This window comes from Phascolarctos cinereus, unplaced genomic scaffold, assembly GCF_003287225.1.
Source record: "Phascolarctos cinereus isolate Bilbo 61053 unplaced genomic scaffold, phaCin_HiC Scaffold_4;HRSCAF=312, whole genome shotgun sequence".
In the NCBI taxonomy this organism is placed as follows: domain Eukaryota; kingdom Metazoa; phylum Chordata; class Mammalia; order Diprotodontia; family Phascolarctidae; genus Phascolarctos; species Phascolarctos cinereus.
Genome location: NW_027555847.1, coordinates 706,887,884 through 706,911,963, shown reverse-complemented (window position 1 = coordinate 706,911,963; position 24,080 = coordinate 706,887,884). Strand labels below are relative to the sequence as shown.

Below are 24,080 nucleotides of genomic sequence, written 5' to 3'. Positions count from 1 at the left end.
AGTATATTAAAGGTCAGTCTTAGAAAATCATGAAGTTTATTTTCAACCATAAACCCAGTAACAATAAGTAAAGATATTATCACACATTACACTCGAGATACAAACATTATTCTCTGGGACAGCTCCAGATGGAGCACACCTGGGGACTCCTCTCCCTGGATCAGAGCCCCGGAGGGCAAAAAGACCTTCATTAAGTTGGGTACACTACAGTCAGACCATGAAACAGACTTTTATATTCTCACCCCAAACAGTGCAGCAAATAGAACACCCAAGTGTCTTTTGACTTCCTTATTACCCAAATGGGGAAAGTCGACATTTCCAGGACTTCTTTGTCCATTTCCAGCTCTGGGGCCACTGCTTTCCTCCAAGAGAATTAGAAGGCTTGTTTTCTCTTCATTGTTGGGGGCTTGGAAATTGTTTTGCTCAGGCTTCTGCTACAATTAAATCTCTGGTGACTTGAAAAGCAGCGATGAGGGAACTTAGCTGAATCTTCTCACTTGTGCCAACAGCAAGTCTGTGTCTACAATAAGCCAAAATTAAACAAGAGCCCATTAGAGATCCTGACAGTCTGGAGCAATGGAAGCAGGGAAACTTTCTTTGGAGACAAATTATACCTTGTGGCCTGGAAGCTTCATCCCTCCCCACAAGACAATGCAATTAAATGTCTGCATCTTGAGCCACTGAGCAGGGCAAAACAAAACTCTTAAACAGATTTAACTTTGGTTTTAAGTAACAACTGTCTAAACTCAACTTTTTAGCCATTCTTACTAAATTGTAAAAAGATAGTTTCAAAGCAAAGTTTTGGCTTCCTCTACCCCACCTCCCAGGAAGCAAATGCATTCTCGTTATCTTACATATTCCGTATGGAACCAGGAATTTCAAATGGGAATATTGGTCAAGGAGCTGGTGATCGGCTGTTTTAGAGATGCTGAATCAATTGGTACACCATGGCCCCTTGTAAGTGCTTTGCTATTACAGGAATCTGGCCAGAAACTGAAGTAAAAACCAATACCCACGCTCTAGTATAGGCAAAGTGACCTCAAAAGTAAAGTATAATGTAAATGTGTCATTAGCCATCAACCTCCAGTAAATTAGATTAGCTGTCCCTCCCCAGTGGATGGATACAGCTTGTTTGTTTATATACTGCCTGCCTTCCTTGAAAGGCTAATTGTGTTTGTTGGACCTGGTGGCAAAGTGAGGCTCTGTTTACTTTTCTCCCTAAGGAATACTGTTGGGTAGGCTGTTGCAGCCAGCCTTTAAGTCCAAATCCCTCGAAGTAGTTTGCCCACTTCTGAGGCCCATCACACATTTCCCTCTGAAGTAGACTTCCAAAACATCAAATGCATTTTCAGAAAAAATGTGAGCCAACCCCTTGAAGCCTCAGAAGGTATGTACCATTACCTAACATTTCCACCTGCCATTCATACCATTCATGTGATTTTTAAATGGGCTACTCATATTAAATCTGTTTCTGACTCAACCACTCAGAATCCCTGAAGAAAGGTAAATAATAATAATATAACACATTATGTATAACATTAATATAAAAATCATCATCATCATCATCAAGAGTAGGCATATGGAAGTCTCGGCCATCAAGTTCAGAGAAAAAGAAATCCAAAGCAATACAAATGAATCTTGGGGAAAAAAAAGGCTAAGGCAATGCAAAAAACTCAAAGAGAATGTACAATTTAGGGGGATTATGTGGATACTTACTCAATGTCTGCCATTTTGATCAGCAAATGTATTCGAACTGGAGGTGGAAAGTCAACTGGATGGAGAAAAAGAATGAAGCAAAGGAGTGAGCTACTCCCCACCCTTAGGCTACTGTACTTTCCAGAGAATATTATATGAAGTGATATTTATTTCTGATCAATATGTAGATTTTGTTTTAAATATGTGCAACCCACACTAAATTTATCTAAATGAAACTAGAATTACAATATAGGTGCTCTTACTAGATAGTCAGGCAAACAGCCATAGTTTCACCTCTAACTCCTCAGAGTGAGCCAACAGAATCCCCAGTGCCCAAAAAACTGCCCGGGCATCTGAATACCAAGTGGTGAAACTGTACTCTTCTAGACTGAGACCTTTATTCTCACTTCAGAAACCTGGTTTGGTCTCCATCAGAAGCATCAAACACGCTGGGCCTGAATCAAATTAAAATGTAATTGGGAAATATTTCACACAGAAAAAAAACCAAAAAAAAAAAACCCTACATGTTTTTCTAAGCTAATATGCTTCTCTAGGGATCCTTCTGTTCACTGGCCCCATTTCTAATTGAGTTGGATACCACTGGTCTACATCACTGCTCAAGTCCCCTTCCAGCTCTCAAATTCTGTGCTTCTGTGACTGTCAAGAGTGAAAGACCAGAAAAGATCGGTCCAGCAATACCACGAACTTGGCATAGGTAAAATACAAGCCCAGGGAAATTTCACAGGGTTAACACTGTCTTTTACACTGGGCTCTCCTATCAAAATCAGATTTTAAAGGCTTTAAATACAAGAAGAAACCCAATACCAGATGGGGAAAAGGTTGAGGCTTAGAAAGTACAGTCTGTGCATTTTAATAGCTGCTGAATTTGAATAAAGGATGCACTGCAGTGAAAGAAACTGCAGTCTCCCATTAAAAGACAAGAATTAAAACAGCTGTAGGCCAGCATCTTCAGTGAATCCTTGTGGTCCCTCTGGCCAGCCCACAAACACGAGCGACGCCCCTTAGCCTCTAGGTAACCAAGCAAGTTCTTTTTCACTGTCCTAGATGTTTTTTTAAACCAGCACCAAAAAACCCCTGAAATAAAACCCACAAGAAAACTCTTGGCTTGACCAAGAATTCTTTTTTTTCCTCCTAGCTGAGTGTGACGCAAGGGTTTACAAAGAAAATAATTGTGATCACACCTTCAGAACTTCTACAATTAAATGAATGGGTGATGGCCATTGCTGGGATGGGAACAGAAGTAGGAGACAAGGTTAGAAACGTCACTCGAAGGGGAAATCTGTGCTTCTGAAAACCACACTCTTTGGTATAAGGTCGTATGGTGTTCAGCAGTGAAGAGGCCTTGAAAGACACTGTCAATCAAAAGCTTACTGACTGCCTGTGACATCATTCTGCTGACGGTTACTTCCCAGTAAGGGAAAAGGGTATTTGGTACTGAGTTTCTTGATGCTTAGACCAAATTCCAGAAATACTGGCCTGAAAGGGGAAATACTAAATAAATCACTGTGGAATTTCCATTAAAATGTTTTTACTTAAAGGGAGTTTCAATTTAGATGAGGATGCTATAGTATCTTCTTCCCTTCTGTGATGAATGTATTTCTAGAAAGAATTTGGGGTTGTGATACACCCCAGCAGGACAAATGAACCCTGCCGCTCTCTGTCCCCCAACTGTTCTGGACAAAAGGTTTCCCTGGATGAACTCTATGCTTAAGACCACCTTCCCAGCTATGGTAGCAGAGTAATGCTCCTGACACTTTCCTCCATTTCCCAATAAAGAACCATGTTCCTCTTCCCAGCCTGCTATTTCTACAATGTGGTTTCCAAAGAAAGCAAGAAAAGCACCCAAGTTACCTCGATGTACAAATAAGTGTATCTCTGTCAGAATATCGTGCAATGCCAAACCCTTCAGGGTTTTCAGTTCCATGATATCTGGAAAGGAGGCTTGGTCAAGGGAATGATTTTTAACATACTGTGATTATGGAAACTAACACCTAGATCGCACATCCTGAGATTTATGATGGGCTTTTAATCCTTTAGTTTGATCACATTTCAAGACAGGCAGCCAGGCCCCTGTTATCATTTATTTTAGAAAACAAATCTGTATTGGTTTTTTTTTTTACATCATCTTCACCTCATTTTGAATGTATCCCTCCCCTGCTCCCAGAAAGCAATCCTTTATAACAAAAAAAGAAGAAAAATGTTCAGCAAAGCTAGGCAATACTGAACAAGATGACATGATATGTAGTGTTCCGCACTCGGGTCCTCTGGATGCCAGGGCCAGTGCTCTAACCACTGTGCCACCTAGCTGCCCCTTCCCCCCTTTCACAGAAGCAGAGGAAAGTGCCTCCTCCTCTGTTCTTTGGAATTCCCTCCTATTTAAAACATCTTTATTTCATTTAATGAGCATCTCAAAAAGAACAGTGCCCTTACCACTTTGCTGGACAGAACAAAATTATATAAGAGGTTTCAGAATATACTTGTCTACTCTTCAAATAATGAGCTAGAGAAATACTGCATCCGCTCCATTTGTGCGCTTGGGAACGGACGCACCTCTGTATAGCCCATGCTCTCCCATTAAACACTGCCCCTCATTCCCCATCACAGCAACCATTCCACGTCAGCTGGGAAGAGCTGCAGCCTTGAACCTACAAGCTTGAATTTGGCATCAAGTTCTAAGGAGGATAAACCTGCCGTGGCCTCTCCTGAGCCTCCCAGGTGACCGTGGCAAAGGATACTCCGGTACGCCGTGGTAAAGTCCTGGTTCAGCATCCAGTCAAGAATGTTGGCGACATCAGACTTGAGTGGGTGCCCCGTGCAGGTATATACCGTCTCCTCGGTTACCTTCCCAAAGGCCATGTTGGTGCTCTGCCCAGGAGGACGAGAAACAGTGTGATTGCAACGGGCATCACGCTGCAGACGAGTCAAGAGGAAGCCTGCGGGGCCACCCAGCCAGGGGCTCGCTCAGATGCCACTTGGGATTCAGGCCACCCTCCACTCCCCCAAGACCTGACACCATGGGAGAAACGTTCTGTGTTGGGAACGGGACTCTCATATCCCAAGCACACTTGGCTCCTCATGGTATTGGCAGCATAACATTTGAAAAAAATCATAACTGAAGAACAATGCAAAATTTTCTGTTACAGGTTAGAGAAAATAAAGAAGCAATTTTTTTTAATCCAGGTTCACAGACTATTCACCCCCAACCTTCCCTCCCCACTCTCTGAAGTCTATCCATGTCCTGGGGGTGTGTGGAACCCACATTAAAACCCCTCCTATGGACAATATGGAACCACAGTAAGGAATCTAAGCAGCAGCATGGAGCAGTGGACAGAGTACTGGAGGTGGAGGCAGAAAGACGAGGGTTCAAATCCCACCTCAGATGCTGTGTGACCCTGGGCAAAGCTCTTAACTTCTCTGGCCTCAGATTCTTCATCTACAAGATGAAGGATCTGGAATCAACGGCTTCTAAGGTCCTTTCCAGTTTGAAATCTATGAGTCTCTGAATGATGTGGCCAGATTTGTACCTGAAGCACATTTTGGCAACTGAGTGATGGGTGATTTGGGGAAAGCTAGAGACAGAGAGATTAGCTAGGAAGCCATGAAAACAACGCAGGCTCAAGACCACGGGCCTGAACCAGGGCTTGGCCGTGGGAGCACAAAGGAGGGGATCATTCAAGCAGAATGGACAGGTCTTTCTAACCAACTGCAGGGGGGCAGGAGAAGCTGAAGGTGTCACTGAGGCTTCAGGCCTGAGGGACTTGGCTGATACTGGTAAAATCAAGTTGGGAGAACGAGCAGGTTTGGGGAAGGAGGTGGAGTTTGGTTTGGGCTGTGCAGAGTATGAGATATCTGCCTGTGGGGCCTGAGTGGAAAATCTTCATCAGGCAGGTGGAGCTGAAAGACTATGGGACACAGAGAAGTCGGTTGGGCCACGCTGGGCCACCCGGCTTCAGAGGCAGCTTCCCAGAGGCCAAGACCAGCATGAAGGAGGCCTAGGGCAGCACTCCAGGGGCCTGGCTTTCAAGTGGCTCCTTACCACGCTTCAGGGGGACCCTCAATCGTCAGGATCTCTGGTACCTGGCATCAGGGCCTTTCTTGCTGTGGGTTCCTGATCACACGGACAAACTGTGCTGCTGCCTCTTTCCTCCTTGGGGAACTCATTCCAGGGCAATGTTTAGAACGTGGCTCAAAGTCCAAACATACCTGCAAAATGTTCAGAGCCCTTCGCATATCACCACTGGAAAGGGTAACAAGTGCTTTCATTCCATCGTCGCTTATGTCAACACTACAAGAAAAGAAGCAACAGATTTAAAGCTGCTATAATAGAGCAAATGTTCCCCAAAGGGAGAAAGGTAGGTTTTAGGATCCCCAAAATGCAGCCTCCAGGCGTGACTGAGAAACAATGATGACCTTTCTAGTCTCAGGCCTCCTTGAGTACTAACAACCCCCTCAGTCTACAAAGACCATCTGTTTAGAACTAGGCACTGGCTACACTCATCCCTCTGTTGGACCAGAGCAGTCGGATGACAGGCTCTGGACATCGTAACATCACAGATCTCAAGCGAAGAAGGATATGAGAACTGTCCCAGCCCAAGCTCCTCATTCTGGATGAGGAATCTGAGGCCCAGAGAGGTTGAGTTACTGGCCCCAGGTGGCAGTGCTTCCTCAGCATGTGATCACAGAGAACACCGTATCGCAGAAACTTCCCTTCTAGTCATGAAGATCTAGAGAAATCTAGCCACATGCAGTCTCTAATGACAAAAGGAGAGTACAAGTAATCAGAAGGGAAGAGGAAGGTAGCCCAATGGACATGCCAGGCCTGCTCCATACTTCCTTCCAACCCTGCCCTATACTCACTTCTCTTCTTCTATGACATGCTCCAGGCGGGGAACCATCAGCTCAGGGGTCAAGGGGCCAAATCGGAACCTTGTACATCGAGACTGCAGGGCGGGGATGATCTTTGACAGATAATTACAGATGAGGCAAAACCTGGTATTCTCTGTGAATTTCTCAATCACTGGAAAGAGAGGTTCAAAACATACACAAATAAACTTCTCTAATCTCCTCAGGATGAGATGATTTAAGGACAGACAGAGACCTCAGGATTAACATTCTAAGGGCTCCAGGGTTTTGGCTCTCATGTCATGGGAAGAAACCAAAGGGGGAAAAGAAAACAGGGGTGCAAACAGATAGGGACAACGCCATTGCACTGTATGGCTAAATGCAAGAAGGCAGAACTGCAGGAGTGAGTGCAGGCTCAGAGCTGAAGGGCCATGTGAGCTCCACCTTCACAGGACAGGGGCAGCCGTAACTCTGGCACTCGTTTGGTCACCCCAGCAGACTACGAGCTCTTGGAGAGCAGAGACCATGCCCCTCCCTCAATGAATGCTTGTTGACTGATTCTACCATGTCTCTTCCCAAACATGAAATCACCCATGTGAAGGCTATCCCTGATGCTATTTCTGTGGCTGTGATAATGCAGCCCCTCCATCCCATGCCCAACTAAAACTCCAAGTCAGACAACAGAGAAGACAGCCAGCAGACTTCGCAGTGAGATTCCACAGCTGGTCTGGGAAACCCTAAAAGGGCTCTCTGAGGAGATGACTTAGATCACAGGGACCTACAATCCCAGGCTCATCTGCTGGATGTTCTGCATTGGTGGCTGCCCAGGTGGGAAGTTACTCCACAGCCAGATGCCAACGAGAAGCTGCCAAAACTGCTTGGGCTGGAGGAGACCCCAGGCCGAGGAGGAATTAGCCTCTTCATAGGCATGTGCTGCAATCCACGCACTCCCACGGAAGCTTCTGAAAAGACCAGATCTCTCACAGGACAACACTTCAGAATCTTAAAACGGAGACAAGACTGCTAATACTCTTTGTGAAGAGCGAGATGAGGTCATCTCATGCAAAGCATCCATTTGTCAGACAGTGAAGAAGAAATCTCAGTTTTCTATGAGTTCCTACAATCACCTTGTGAATTATTCCCTGTCAATATTTTGTATCTCAGAAACCCAGGAGCAGAAAGATCATTCTAATAGCTCAGGAATGAAGGATCATCCCTCACCCCCAACAAAAGGCTTCCTGCAGGCCATACAAACTCATAGCACCTCAATCAAACCCAGCTAAAGAGGCTGAAGGAGACAGCGCCTGGTCATGCATGAATCCCCGACACAGTTAACACCCCCAACCTTGGCCACTGGGAGGCCTCCTTTCAACAGAAGAAGTGTGGATTTCACACTGAATCTGGCAGATCCCAGGCACCTTACTGTGGCCAACCATTACTGAACTCTCATTCCATAGACGGATACAGGGGCATGATTAATGAAGAACACACAAGAAACCAGGAATTCAGTTAATGGAAAACAGCTAATAAGTAAGAGAGCATGTGACTGAGCACACTAGCTCCTCTTACCTCTTCTCAAGGCATTCTGAGCATCCTGGGTCATGGCATCTGCCTCATCCAATATCACAAGTTTAAAACCTTTCCTAGTGATAAAAAAAAATAATAAAACTTTTAAGAATTTCTTTGATCTTCTTTCACGTCTTGGCCACACAGGGAACCCCAGCTCTGAGGAATCGGTGGGAAACAATAACCCGAAGCCTGCTCCGAACAAGCAGCCCAATTTTGGTTGTTAAACAAAGGTATCCTGTCACCAGAGAGAAGCCATGGGGTGAAGACATGTGGAGGATGCCCACAGAATCTTCAGTCCTTTAGCAGCAAGGAACCAATTGCTATTGGCACCATCTTAGCGAGAATAACTCCTTAAAATCGGCAGCTGCAGGAGCTCCCCAACCCCTCTGGCCAGGAGCTCCTGCTTCTTGGGGCCCAGCCTCCCAGCGTGGGCTTCCTGCCTTGGCCAGGCCGCACTTAAAGACCTAGAAGGCCGCAGGCTGCCCACCCCTGCATTAGGACCTCCTACCTTCCCCAACTCTTGTCATGTTCTACATATGTCCCACCAGCCTTCTTTTACAAAACTTCTGTCATGACCCCTTGTCTTCTTTCTTCAAGCCGTACATACTTAGGTCCTTTATTCTTTTTTCTGTGCCTTTCCAAACACCACGACAAACTACTCTTTCCCACTCTTAATTTTAAAGAAATCAACTACATCATAAATCTCAGTGGAGATGCAACCTGCCTTAGGTCAACAATAAAAACATAGGTGATAATTTCTTCAAGAATTTGTTAATACAGGCTTTGACTGAATTGTATTTTTAAATGTTACGTAAAATCTGTCACGGAAAATGTTTTTGGACTGCCACGTCTATGATCTACCATCTAGGCTGCCTGACATCATGCTTTTTTTACGTGGATAAATTTTACTAAGTAATTCTGTCTGTATACAATGGTAAAAGAAGTGGGAAAGGGCTAATAAATTAGACTTTTTCTTCACTGCTCAAAATCCTCAGGGAGAAAATATACCCAATAGTTCTTACTTAAATATTGTCCTTGTGCTGGCAAAGCTCAGGATTGGTCCTCGTACAATATCTATTCCTCGGTCATCAGAAGCATTGAGCTAAAGGGAGAAAAGACCATCAGAATCACATGGTGGGCAGAGGACTGTATTTACTGCATACAAACATTTGGCTTGGGTAAAGCCTTCCTCAATTCATTCCAACAGAACCAAACTCTCCAGGTGTAGAATACTGAGAAAAAGAAAACCCTATAAATTAAAAAGCACACCTGCTAATGACTGGGCAGCATCTCTGACAATCAACCCTACTTCTTTCTGATCGTTCTCATCTAGAGGAGAAGCATACTCATCTAAGTTAAAGTAACAATCAGGTGCCTGGGCATCCTGGACAGCAATGCAGGGACAACAAGTAAATGATGCAACAACACTCCAGAGGATGTTTTTATAAGCTGAAGAATTTTTACTGCATTAAAACGCAGAGAACAGTAACATTGCATCGACACTATTTCTAATGGCCAAACAAATAATAGCATGTAACGTAACATAATAGAATATAATAATATATAAAGCCCTCCTTCAAATTTCAAAGTCTCAAGAGGCTGTAACTGGCTTCAGGGAAAAGAAGACAGACAACATGGCAACGTCCTGAGTAATGCAATCAGGTGCCTTTGGAGGGGTGTTATATTAACGAGGACTGACTTACACCCCTGTGCTGCCACTGTCAAGAGTAAACTTAGAAATGCCTCATAACTAATTTGGTCTCAAGCTACTCATTGGGCCCACGTGGCTTCTTTTCTTTTTTCTTTTTGGAGGCAATCGGGGTTAAGTGACTTGCCCACGGTCACATAGCTAGTAAGTGTCTGAGGCTGGATTTGAACTCAGGTCCTCCTGACTCTGGGGCCAGTAGTCTATGCACTGCACCACTTAGCTGCTCCTTCACGTGGCTTACTTTGAAAAGCAAAATAAAACAAGCTATTGTGTTACTGAAGACTTGAAGATAAACTGAGTATCTTGGATTCCACAGCCACCTGGAAGACAGTGCCAGAAGTACTGTTGTACTTAAGACTCAAAAAGACCTGGGTTTGAATCCCAACTTAGACCCTTACTAGGCTTTGTAACCAAGCGTTTTAAACTCTCTGAGCCTTATCTACATAACAGGGTTAATGACGGCTGGAGTCCCCACCTCGTGGAGTTGTAGGCTCAAATGACAAAAGCTAAGGAAATCGTTCTGTAAATATAGGATTGAACTCACCTCCAGGACCATGGAGTTGAACTCTTTGTCTTTGTAGAGCTGTTTGGCACAGGCCAGGATGGTGGATGTCTTTCCTGTCCCGGGAGGGCCATAGAGAAGCAGATGCGGTAGTCGATCTTCACTGATAAATTTTTGGACTGAAGATGGAGAAGAGAGGGGTCATGAGACTTTATAAGTTTACCTCCTTATGTGAGGAGCTCCTCCAGCCCATTCCCAGGACCTGGAAATCTTAGTGCGTATTCTAGGATGACAAAGTGTTAAAAAATATTGTTATGCTGCCACTGGAAAGACAACGGCAGGCCATTCAGGCCCTCCAAATGGGAAGACGAGGGTTACTAGTGACCTCCAAATCTACGATTCTGAAACACAACAACACTTACTGGTGCTTAGGATATCCTGATGGGAGATTAGGTCATTCAGTGTCTGTGGTCGATATTTTTCAACCCTGAAATAACAATGTCCATATATATATATTAGAATGTAAATATAGGCAAAAAGACTTTAGCACACATAAGAGTTCAAATTCCATTGTGTTTCCACTAAGAATTCTCATGCATTCTTTTTTTTTTTTGGCTGGGCAATGGGCTTAAGTGACTTGACCAGGGTCACACAGCTAGTAAGTGTTATGCGTCCGAGGCCAGATTTGAACTCAGGTCCTCCTGCATCCAGGGCAGGTGCTCCATCCACTGTGCTACCTAGCTGCCCCTTTTAGTTTTTTTTTTAATGCATTCTAAATTATTTGTGAAACACAAACTATTGCCTATGAGGCTCTGGATGTATGTGTAGAGAATTTTACCCACCCTTGTTTGCTCCCAAAGAGGACGTGGGCCAGGGCCAGTGTGTTCAATGAGCACTAACTCTGGATTCCAAACCCCACGTCTGGCACAATTACCCATGTGACCTTGGGCTTATCCTCTCTAGGTCTATTTTCTCATCTGCATAATATGGGGTTTAGACTAACTGGCTTCTGAGGTCCCTGCAGGCTCTAGGTACATGAACCTTTTCTTGATGCAGCACAATTATTAATTTCCTCAATCTGAATTCAATTTAATAAATATTCATTAAGTTCCTATGTGCAATGCACTGTGTCAGGGCTACCAGGCCAAGAACTCCTCACTTGTCCTTACCAGCTCACAGCTGATGGACGTGATCGCTGTGTTGAAGCATCTGAAGGACTATCACATGGGAGGGGAAAGGTCACACAGAGCCATGGACACGTCAGTCTGAGAACTAAATAGTCACAAAGGCTTCCTCACGGGGGGTGGTGCCTGAGCTGGGCCTCACAGGAAGGTAAGAACACAAGAGTGGAAGGGGGATTGAAGTCTATGCACGAAACACAGACCGGCGGGAGATGGAGTGCCAAGTCTGGCAAACTACAAATATGTCAAGTTCACTGGAATTTTGTGAAAGCAGGCTGGAGCCAGACCACGTAGGACAGGGTCGGGGAATCTGCGGCCTCGCGGCCACATGTGGCCCTCTAGTACAGCCTCAAGTGCAGACCTTTGACTGAATCCAAACCTCACAGAACACTTCCTCTGATGTAGGCCCTTAAATTCCAAGCCAAGTGTTATTACTTTACCCTAGAGGCAAGAGCAAGAGAGTGATACAAACTCATTCTTCAGGAAGATTATTTTGGCAGCTGTGTGAGGGATGGATCAGAGAAAGGAGACTGGAAGCAGAGGCTACTGCCACAGCCCCGGTGAGAGGCCAAGGGGCCTGAAGGAGGGCCGTGGCCATGTGACCCAGAGTCTTCTCATGGGTGACAGAGATCAGACACAAACCACTGAAAGGAAGTCACAAGTTGGGACAAGGAATGTTATTACCTCAAACCCGAATTCTCCTCTCCCCACCATTTCTCTCATGCCTAGGATTCCTTCTGAGCCAGAGGAGGCTGAGCCTTTGGTTACAGGGTAACTCCTCCTGCTATGGGTCTGGTTTGTTGTGGAAGGAATCAGGATATTTAGCTCAGAGAAGAGAAGATGGAGTGGGGACACAGCAGCCTATGTCTAAGTGTCTGAAGGACCCTCCTGGGGAAGAAGGACTGCATGGTTTGATGGGCCCCACAGGGCAGAACGGGCAGTGGCGGGGAAAACTGCAAAAAGGCAGACAGAGGTTTGATTCTAATTAGACCGAAGAACCAGAGCCATCCCAAAGCAGAGTGGGTCGTCAAAGGAGGAAGTGGGTTCTCCTGTTACATTACAGGGTGAAGTCTTGACTCACGGGCTGTATGAAGTCAGCCTCACTCTCTCTTCCAGAGTCATCGGAGTCCATGGCAGGACAGAGGCAAGATGCCTGACTCCAGTGGCTACACGATGACCATGGCAGCTTCCATGTCTGACCAAGCTCTAAACACTCCACAGTGCCTGCTTCTACCACCTTCACGGCCATTAGAACAAACTTATCATCCGCCCATCCATGCTTGGGGCAGACACTGCCCTAACTCACCAATAGGTGTGAGGCCCATCTGTTACCTTCAACCTGGTTTAGCCCGGCTGCTGAGACAGTTTTACCTGGGTGTGGCTGCTGTGCATGTGTAGCTTCTTGGAGCCACAGGTGAGAGCTGGGTGACAGGTGGACACCAAAGGTGGATAAGCAGCTCTGGAAAGGACTCAGCAGCCCTCATCCCAGAGGGGCTAGTCCTCTGTGAACACCCCATACGCCCCATTCCCCTTCTGTAGAGGGGAGTGGAAGGAAAGGAGGAATTAAATAAGAGAATGAGGGAGGATATTGAAGGATTCTGAGATGGGGAGAAGAGGGAGCTCCCAGCAAATGGCTTCTACTTTTTCAGTAAAGTAGAAGGTGTGAGGGTTGAGGGAGGAGGCAGTACTGCAGGCTTGAGAACAGAAAAGGTTTGCAAAAGCCTCTCTGAAGAGTGAGACAGAGAATCAGCTGGGTGTTGGGGAGTAAAATGATGGCCTAGTTGCAGGAGTGAGGATCCTGTTGGGATTAGATAACCTAAGTCTATCCAGCATGGGTGCATGTGGCTTTGGCCTGGTTTGTTCAGCAGGATGCCAGTAGGAAGGCAGGAGACAGAACATAGGAAAGATCCAGGGTTACTCTGGCAAGATGGGAGCAGCAACAGAGGCAGCTGGAAGGCTCAGTGGCCAGAGTGGTGGGACTGCGGTCAGGAAGACCTGAGTTCCAGTCTGACCTCAGACACTAGTGGTCTGATCCTGGACAAGTCACTTAATCTGTGTCTGCCTTGGGTTGTTTTTTTTTTTAATTGTAAAATGTAGATAATAATAGTACCTACCAACCCAGGGATGTTGTAAGGATTAAATGAAATAATATTTGTAAAGTACCTGGCACAGAGCACGTGCTTAATAAATCCTGCCTTCCTTCTAATAGGACAAGAGGGCAAGAGACGCAAGAGCAGAGGAAGGCTTGTAATTGAACTAGTTATGTAAAGATCAAAATTGGGAAGGGAGGAAAGTGGAGCCAGAGCAGGGGTGACGGCCTGGGAAAGTGCACTGCGGAGGTCATGGGAAACAGGAAGAAGAGCTATAAGGCTCAAAGACAGGTTATGATTAGAGAACGGAATTTCAGAATTTTTAATCATGTATACGTAGCCGTGTACGTGCACCATTCAATGCCCACTCTTCTACAAGGAAGAACTACTTTCTCAACTCTTCTCTAAGGTGACGCTTGATCGTTATAACTAAACAGTAGGGGGTGGGTTCTGTTTACATTGTGCATTTATTAAAAGCTTGATAAATTCCAGGAACTAAACCTTGCAGAAGACATAAAGAGTCAAAAATAAAGGCAGTTTATGCCCCCAAGGAGCCTACATCAGGGGATACAACACGCACACATAAACTGATACAAAAAAAATATATAAACACAAGGTAATTTCGGGGGTGGAGGGAGGGTGGTACCAGTAACTTGTGGGGGAATTGAGAAAGGCCCTATCTGTAGCAGGAGATGCCACCTGGGCTGAGTTCTGAAGGAGGCTGGGGATTCTGTGGGATGAAGGTGAAGAAGAAATGCACTACAGGCTTGGATGTGGCTAGTTCAAAGGTTGGGAGATAGGAGATGGAAGATTATGTGTGAGAGACATCAGTTAGGCTGGTCTGACTGGGCTGCATAAAGGGGAATGACAGGGTACCAAGTCCAAAAAGAGGCCACACCCAATCTGTCTTTAAATGCCAATCTAAGGCATATGCATTTGATCTTGGAGGTAAAAGGGACTCCCCGGAGCCTCATAAGCAAGAGCATGAAATTGTCAGAGAGATCATTTGGGAAGATCACTTTGGCAGCTGTGGGCAATGTGGCCTGACTGTGGGGAGTGTGAAGGGGGGTGGGGGTGGGGAATGAGGAAGTTATGGCACTTGTCTAGGTGATAGGTTTTGGGGGTGGAGGCAGAGACAAGACATGCAGTGGAGGTAAAGCTGACCAGACTCAGGAGTTGGTAGGACAAGATCATTCTTGGTTCTGCTTCCTTCACTCACAGGTACACATACAACTTTCCAAGCTCCTCTGAATTCCTCCTATTCATTGTTTCTTATGGAACAATAATATTCTGTTCAGAAGTCTTAGATGTTCCACAATTTGTTCATTGTTATTTCCCAACTGATGGACATTGGCTCTGTTCTTTGCTACAGCAAAGAAGGGAAGGAAAGAATAAAGGAAGGAAGGAGTGAATGAAGGAGTAAACAGCAAAAAGTGCTGTTATGAATATTTTGGTACACAGGAACTTTCTGTCTGTGATCTCCTTCTGTAGATGCTTAGCTGCAGTAAAGGGTTTGGACACAGACATAATTTTTTAGTAGAAATCAAAATTTCTTCCTAGAACAGCTGGACTAATTCAGAGTTCCACCACAGTGTATTAGTGTGTCTGTCTTTCAGCAGACCCTCCAACATTAATGATGTTATCATCTTGGCCAATTCTCTGGGTGTGAGATGGAATCTCAGCGTCTTGATTTGTAATTTTCTTTTTTAGTGGACTTGGAATAACCCAACTCCTTCATTTTATAGAAATGAAGGGCAGATGGGAGTGTCTTTGTAAGATGGGTCAGTGCCCCTGGATCTGAGTATGTAGGTCCAGGGGAGCAAGGCCAAAGGAGACTGGAAAGGCAGGAAGGGGGCAGGACTGGAGAAAGGCAGATCCACTAGCAGGCTATTACAACAGTCCAGGTGTGAGCTGCTGAGGGTCTGCACCAGAGTGACAGCCGGAGATAAGTGATACAGAAGGGGACATATTTGAAAGATGCTGTTGGGGGGGATGTGAAACAGACAAGAGATGAGGCTTCAGAGGTGAAACTGACCAAAGGTGTTGCAAAGGTGAAATGGACAAGAGATGTCGTAGAGGTGAAATTGACAAGCCTTGGCACCACATTGGATGGGGGGGGGGTGAGAGACATGAGGACTCCAGGAGCCCTAGGTTTTGAACCTGAGGGACTGGGAGGATGGTGGTGCTCTTGACAGTCACAGGGAAGGTAATGGGGGAAAGATAATGAGTCTGGACATATTGACTTTCAGATATCTGCTGGATGTCCGGTTCCAGATGTTTGAAAGACAGTTGGTTATATGAGACTGGAGGTCAGTAGACCCGTTTGGAGCAGGAAAAGTAGATTTGAGAATCATCAGCATAGAGATGATAATTAAATCCGTGGGAGCCGACGAGGTCACCAAGCGAAGTCGGACGGAGGGAGAAGAGAAGAGGGTCCCAGACAGAGGGTGTGATCTGGAGGAGGCTCCAGCAAAGTCCGAGGCTGAGAAGGAGGAGGACCAGAGACGGAGGCGCCCTGAAAACCTACAGTGGAGTATCAAGGAGAGGGATCGATAGCGTCCCAGCCCTAAACCTACGACCCTCAGTCACTTTCCCTGCTCTCGGCTCCGACCTCACTGGGCGCTCTCCGGGATCGCCCCCAGCTCTAACTCTAAGCCCCCACGTGTCCCTTCCTGGGCCTCGCTTTCTTCGGCTGTCCTACTCCGGTATTGCCCTCGGCTCTGAGCGAACCTGAGCCCCTTCCCAACCTGGCGCAGTCCCACGCCTGGGCCCCTCTCCGGGCAGCGGGATCCCTGCCCCGCCCCCGCCCCGGACGCGGCCCCCTACCAGGGTAGGTTCCTGCTTTTGGCCGCAGGCTGTTGTTGCTGCTGCTGCTGCTGCTGCTGCTGCTGCTGCTTCCGGACGGCCGGAGCCTCCATGGCGGCGCTGACCGAGAGCGGACGGACACAGGGGACTGCAGCGCAGATGCAAAGGAAGCGCTGCCCCTTCGTTCCCGCCACTACTCGCACGCGCGCGCGCACGCGTGCCGCGCCTGCTCTCGCGAGGCTTGGCCACTGCTGCCGCGCCTGCTCTCGCGAGGCTTGGCCACTGCTGCCGCGCCTGCCCTTCGGCTGCTTTTCCGGGAGTTCGCCCAGCCCATTTCGGTTGCTAAGGCTTCGATTGGGTTGCTAGGTAACCGCGAGGTTACCGTGCACAGGCGCAGTCAGGCAGGGCCTGTCACACGCTAGGGCGGGGACCGAGCATCTCCTGCTGTGTGGCCAGGTCCAGAGAGGCTCGGGCTGTATTTCTGGTAGGAAGGAAGGGTGAGGTCCGGGAAAGTGCGGGTGAGTGTGGGGCGAAAGTGGTGACAGCAAAGAGTCTGCATGGATTCATCAAGAAGATGCCACATTTATTGCCACATTAAAATGGTCCACGTGTATTCATTCCTTCATTCCTTCATTCGTTCATTCATTCATTCATTCATTCATTCATTCATTCATTCATTCATTCGAGGCAGATGGTGGTGCAGTGGGTAGAGTACTGAGGCTGGAATCGAGAAGGCTTGAGTTCAAATCCAACTTTAGATACTTAGTAATTTGTGTGACCCTTGGCATATCACTTAACTTCTATTTGCCTTAGTTTCTTTAACTGCAAAATGGGGGATGATGATAATAAGAACTACCTCACAGAGCTGCTGTGAGGCTGAAATGAGAACATAATTGTAAAGGTGCTTAACACACAGTAGGTGCTTTATAAATGTTCATTCCTTTATTCATTTCTTCCTTCCTTCCTTCCTTCCTTCCTTCCTTCCTTCCTTCCTTCCTTCCTTCCTGGCAGCTGGTAGTGTGGTGGTAGAGCCCTGGCCCTGGAATCTAGAAGACCTGAAGTCAAAACTGACCTCAGAGACTAGTTGTGTGACCTTTGGAAAGTCACTTAGCCTCTGTTTGCCTTAGTTTCTTCAACAGAAAATGGGGCTAATAACAGCACCCACCTCATAGAGTTGTGAGGATCAGATGAGATAATATTTATAAGTGTGCCTAGCACATAGTAGGTACTTTAAAAACACTCCTTCATCTGTTCATTCACTCCTTCCATTATTAATATTTTCGTTCATTAATCATTCACTCCTACATTCATTCATTCATTTATTCCTTCCTTCTTTCCTTCATCCAGTCACTCTTTCATTCATTTATTCATTGAACAAGCCTTTATTCAGTAATTGCTATGTGCAAGGCACTGTGGTAAGGCTTGGAGACATCAAGAAAAGAAAGGAAAGTTTGTGCCTTAAGGAGCTAGTATTTTATTTCATTTTTTTTGAGGGAGAATGTTTGATTATTCCATTATGTTTGCTTCCCCAATATCTAGTAATTAAGTCTTGTTGATTTTACCTCCACAATACCTCTTGCATTGTCTTCTTGTAGCCACCAGTAAGTCAGTCCAATAAACAAGTATTTACTAAGGTCTTATTGGAGCCAGGCTCTGTGCTAAGCACTGGAAATACAAAGAAAGGCAAAAACAGGAACATGGCCCTTGCCCTCAAGGACCTCACCTTCTAATTCGAGAGACAATGTGCAAAAAATTACACATACAATATATTTATTAATAACTATTAGTATTTATATAGCACTTTATACACATCTCATTCTATCTTCAAAACAACCCTGGAAGTAGGTGCTATTATCATCCTCATTTTACCAATGAAGAAACTGAGGCAAACAGAGGTTAAATGACTTGCCCAGAGTTGTACAACTGGTTTATGTCTGAGGAGAGATTTGAATTCAGATCTTCCTGACTCCTCATCGAGGGTTCTATCCATTGTGTCACCTCGGTGTCTCATGTATATAGTAGTTTAGAAGGATTTTATCTGGGATGGAATACTCTAGAAATGAGCAGATTAGGAATGGTTTCCTACAGAAAGTAGGATTTAAGTTGAGCCTTGAAGGAAACCAGGAAAGCCAGAAGGAGTTCACCTCTTGGACTATTTCAATGCTACTCCCTCCCTGCTCTCTTTTCTCCTCACCTTTGGTCTCCTTGTAGATACTCTGATGGAGTGGATTTGGAATCCAAGGACCTGATTTTTAATTGAAGTTCTGCCACTTGGTACCTCTGTGACCTCTGATAAGTCATAACCTTTCTGGGCCTCAGTTTCCTCATTTGTGATATATAGTGAGTTAGACTAGATGATGGCTAGCTTTATAAAGGTCCTTCCACCTTTAGATCTATGATGTTATAATCAACCTCAATACCTCATGTGCACAGGTCTCAAATACATATTCCCATATCACCAATATGCCCAAGAAGTTTCAGTGGCTCCTATTCCCTGTAGGTTAGAACTCAAACTCCTTAGCTCCTGCCCATTTTTCCTGACTGGTTTTATGTTACTTTTCTTCTTACAAGCTATATTCAGGTCAAGTCAACTAGCATTTTTTTTAAAGCCCTACTATGTGTCAGGTACTGTGCTAAGTGCTGGGGATATAAAGAAAGACAAAGAAACAAATGGATGGATGGATGGATGGATGATGGATGGATGGATGGATGGATGAATGGATAGATGGTTAGATGAATACATAGATAAGTGAAGGAACAAGTAAATGAATAGATAGATAAATAGATAAAGCCAGTCCTTTCTCTCAAGTAGCTCATAGTTTTCATGGAAGAGCCAATCTGGAAGAGCCAACTGCTGTTCCCTAACTTGACTCTCCATCTCCCATCTCCACAACTTTGCACAAGCTGTTCTCCATGTTTCAAATGCATGCCCTCCTCATTTCTGCTCCTTAGAATTCTTAGGTGCCATCTCTTCTATGAAACTTTTTCTGTTTGCTCTAGTGGTTAATGTTTTTTTTCTGTCCCTCAAATTATCTTGTATTTTAAAATTTTGAGCATTGTATTCTCTAGCAGAATGTAAGCTGTTGGAGGGTAGGGGAGTGTTTTTTTTTTTGTCTTTTTAGCCTTAGTGCCTAACACAATGTCTTGTATGTATTAGGTACTTAATAAATGTGTGTTGAATTTCCTTTTCTGGCAGAGTTACAAGGATGGTAATCATCTTTCCATCTACCTTCTATTTGTCATCACTCTGATTAGAACCCCTAGAGACCATGCCTTTAAGGGATCTGGGTTATTCCACTCTGGATCTTTTGCTCTGAGGCCTGTGTGGACCACACTAGTGAGAGTCCACTCTGGCCAGTTTCAGATTGGCCATTCTTCATTCTGGTAATCTTGCCATTTGACCCACCGTAAAACCTATTCCCACTCCCAGCTGTTGACCTGGGATCAACATTGCCATAGCTTCTGAAAAAAGTGCATCAGACATGTCAACCAACTGCCCTGTTGATATATTCATCATGTCTGTGCTTTCCCAAACCAAAGCACCCTTCCTTGGCTACCACTCCCCTATATTTGTTGCTTCCCACTCATAGAATATAAACTTCTCAAGGACAAGAACTCACTTAATTTTATATTTGTATTTCCATTCAATTGACCAATCAACATTCATTTATTAAATGCGAGGCATTGTGCTAGTCATCAGGATTGCAACTCCAGCACAGTGTCTGGCACAAAGTGAAGGCTGATAAATGTTTCTGTTCATTCATTCATACTTCAATTTCAGCAAAGCATTTGGCAAAATCTTTCACGCTGTTCTTGCGGAAAAGATGGAAAGATGTGGCCTAGACAATAGTAAAATAATATGGATTCAAAACTCATTAAATGTTTAGAACCAGAGTAGTCATTAATAATTTGATATCCTATATGTTTTAAAATATTTATAGCGGCTCTCTCTGTGGTGGTAAAGAGCTGGAAACTGAGGGGACGTCCATACCTGGGAAATGGCTAAATAAGTTGTGTGTGTCATTTGATGGAATACTATTGTGCCATAAGAAATGATGAGCTGGTTGATTTTTAGACAAACATGGAAGGACTTGCATGAAATAATGAAAAGTGAAATGAGCAGAACCAAGAGAACATTGTGTACTAACAGCAATATTGTTTGAAGAATAACTAAACAACCATGTTAGTCTGAGTATTGTAAATACTTAAATCAACTATGAAGGACCTATGAAGGAGATGTTATCCACTTCCAGAGAAAGAATTGATAAATAGAAGTATGCATGGTATGGTTTTAAATATATTTAGAAGTCTGTGTCAAATGGTGGCCTTCTCTAGTGTGGGGTGGGGAGGAGACAGGGAGACAGTTTAGAACTTAAAATGTAAGGAATAAATAAAATTTTAAAAAATAATTTGATGTCACCTTGGAGGGAGGTTTCTTATACAGTGCCTAAGGGATCTCTGCTTACTTAGCCTCATAGTAACATTTGAAGTCAAACACTTGAATGAAGGCATAGTTTAATAATTCAATGCAGCAAACATTTATTAAGCCCTGCTATGTGTAACACATTGTTCTAGCCTTTGAGAATATAAAGATAAAAACAAACAAAAAAATCTGAGACCTCATGGATCTTCCATTTTTTCATGGAAAACATATTAATCAAATGTGCAGACAGATGATATGAAGCTGGGTGTGTGTGTGAAGATAATATATTGAATAATAATATAGAGAATTACAGATTTTGCAAAGTGCTTTGTACATGCTATTTGAGCCTCACATTACCCTGTTATTATCTGCATTTCACAGATGATGGCAAATGAGTCTCGGAGAAGTCAAGTGATTTGCCCAGGGTGACACAGCTAGTGAATATTAGGGGTGGAATTGGAACCAGAATCAGGGGCCTGAAATCTCCTGACAGCCTAGAACAAGTTGTGTTGCATGGCCCCTTCTAAACTCACCTCTGCATATTTTAAAATGTTTCATGGTTGCCCTTTCTTTTCCTTTCTTTTTATTTGCTGCATCATCATCATCATCATCATCATCATCATCATCATCATTGCTGTCCTTCTGCAGATAAAAGCCCTTCCCTGTAACAAATAAATGTAATCAAGCAAAATAAGTCCACACAGTGGCCCTGGGTGAAAATGTGTCTCTTTCTGTACCTCTAGTCCAGGTCTGGGAAACCTGCAGCGTTGAGGCCACATGTGGCCACATTTCTATTTAGATTCAGTCAAAGGGCTGCACTTGAGGACCCAGAGGGCCATGTGTGGCCTCAAGGCACAGGTTCCCTACCCCTGTTCTAGTCCTTCACCTATGCTGAGAATTTTGGGAAGGATGCCTTATCATCACTCTTACGGAATTATGATTGGTCATTGCATTAACCAGAGTTCTTAAGTCTTTCAAAGTTTTCTTTTACAGAATTATTGTCATTGTATAAATTATTTTCCCCCCAGTTCTGTTCACTTCACTCTGCATTAGTTTAGACAAGTCTAACCTTTCATTCCTATTGTAATTCTTACAGTACAACAATATTCCATTACATTAACAGATCATACCTTATTCCTCCATTCCTCACCTGATGGACACATATTTTATTTCTAGTTCATTGCTATGACAAAAAATGGTATTCTTGTACATATGGGTCCTATCCCTCTGTCTTTGATCTCTTTGGAGTATATTTCTAGTAGTGGTACTTCTGGGTTAATGGGAATACACAATGTAGTGACTGTTCGAGCATAGTTCCAAATTACATTCTGGAGTGGTTAGACAAATTTGAAGCTCCACCAAGAATGCATTAGTTTACCTCTCCCCTCATACCCTCTCCAACTAGTCATTTTCCTTTTTTTGTCATCTTTGCCAATCTGATGGGTATGAAGTAGGACCTCAGAGTTGTTTTAATTTGCATTTCTCTTATTAGCAATTTGGAGCATTTTTCCTTAAGATAATTTTCTAGATACATAGAGAACTGATAGAAAGATATAAGAACTGGAAGTCCTGAGCTATTTTGATAATATTAATGCCTTTCTCTCTGATAGAAACCATCTGATACAACATATAAATCAGATAGCTTGTACATCTTTTGAAAACTGTTTATTCATATCATTTGACCATTTAGCTATTGAGGAATGGTTCTTATTCTTGTATAGGGATAAGGATAAGGACTGGACTTGTGATGTCATTAGTCAGTCAGTCAACAAGCATTTGTTAAGGGCTTACTATGTTCCAAGAGACTATCAGTGAATAGACTTGGAATCAGGAAGATCTGAGTTCAGATCTGATCTCATACACTCTGTGTGATCCTGGGCAAGTCACTTAACCTCTGTTTGCCTTCATCAACTAGAGAGGGAAATGGCAAACCACTCCAATATCTGCTAAGAAAATGGTGTGGTCAGACATGGCTGAATAACAACAACAATGTTCTAGTACACTGAGTGCTAGGGGTAAAAAGGAAGGGAAAAAACATAGTCTCTGTTCTTAAGGAGCTCACCTTCTAAAGAAGGCAATATGCCAAAGACTGTACTTATAAGATAAATATAGTAATGTAATAAGAAATTTTCTTGTGAAGAAATTCCCTCTACTAAGGCAGATTGGCCCTTTTCTTCAACTTAGAGTCTTAGATCATTGTCTACAGCACCAAGAGGTAAGTGACTTGCCCAGGGTCACACATATCAGAGGTAGGATTTGAACTCATGTCTTACTGGTTTTAAGCCCAGTGCTTGATTCCTTGAGAAATGCTTCCGCTTTTAATACCAATGAATGGTACTCCAGGAGGTGCTCAGCCCTTCCTGCTCCCATACCCCTTTGGAAAGAGGCAAAGCAGATTCTTACTCAGGTTTATCCCCCACTCCTCATCTGTTTCCACCTTTACCCCCTTTTTTTCATATTAGAATATGGAGAGTGAATCAGGCACATTCTGTTGCAATTAATTTGAATTTGGCTTATGTTCCATTGAACTTCATACCATCCTCTGTTCTTGACTCTCTTGCTCCTTTGCCCTATTGCTGTTCATACTGTGTGGGACAGAGACCCCTAGCTCAAAAATAAAAACAAAGACTTAGATACCTTGAAAGTAGAAAGGGGTTTATTGCTTTCTCATGAGAAAGGGTAGCACTCCTAGTCACCATTGTGGGCCAGGAGAGTACGAGTTCCTTGCAGAAGTAAAGGCTTATTCATACCTTAACACGAGCTCCTCCTCCCTAACCCTCTTCCCCTTATCCCATTGTCTGGGCTTTGGGGGTGGGGTGGGTGGGAGGGGTGGGGGGTTGGGGGCGTGTTTACAATCTATTCACGGAGACGCAAGTTTGCCCAGAGACAAGAAAAGGTGGGGAGCTTTTCAAGGGCAAGCAGTTCAGGTTGGGAGCAGGGCTATTCTTCATGCTAAGTACTGAAGAACAGGGTCTGAGTGGGGGTTTTGAAAGCAACGATCAAGAACTATTAAGAAGAACCATTGACCCCCTGAGAGGCTTCACTTCCAGAGATCTTCTCTCACAATACCTTGTTAAACCCTAAGCCCATTTTTAGCCTGAGGACAAAGTAATAAGCCTTAGCTTTGTGTGGTTCTTTTCTCTACAGCTTTATAGAGTTTGTTATCAGACAGAAAGGTATTAATTCAATCAAAACAACTGTGAGCTTCCAGCTTATATATTTCTATCCGTTTTCAACATATCTA

The 24,080-nt window shown here is 44.3% G+C and overlaps 1 protein-coding gene across 1 annotated transcript; it reads right to left on the bottom strand.

Annotated features, from left to right (window-relative positions):
- Positions 1 to 19: 19 nt before the first annotated feature.
- Positions 20 to 16,720, bottom strand: RFC5 (replication factor C subunit 5). Its single transcript, XM_021007933.1, has 11 exons — positions 16,435 to 16,720; positions 10,760 to 10,824; positions 10,380 to 10,516; positions 9,150 to 9,229; positions 8,128 to 8,201; positions 6,574 to 6,733; positions 5,920 to 6,001; positions 4,452 to 4,581; positions 3,568 to 3,645; positions 1,717 to 1,771; positions 20 to 520 (listed from the first exon to the last, which is right to left on the bottom strand). Exons 1-11 carry the CDS (start codon positions 16,524 to 16,526, stop codon positions 424 to 426), a joined length of 1,050 nt encoding a protein of 349 aa, XP_020863592.1. The 5' UTR covers positions 16,527 to 16,720; the 3' UTR covers positions 20 to 423.
- Between the last annotated feature and the right edge of the window lie 7,360 nt (positions 16,721 to 24,080).

Coding starts and splice junctions, on each gene's coding strand:
- RFC5 (XM_021007933.1), bottom strand. CDS start 16,526: ATGGAGGCTCCGGCCGTCCGGAAGCAGCAGCAGCAGCAGCAGCAGCAG. Junction 8,202..9,149: donor AGCACAAGGACAATATTTAA/GTAAGAACTATT, acceptor TTTTATCACTAG/GAAAGGTTTTAAACTTGTGA. Junction 4,582..5,919: donor GGGCTCTGAACATTTTGCAG/GTATGTTTGGAC, acceptor CCTCCTGGGCAG/AGCACCAACATGGCCTTTGG.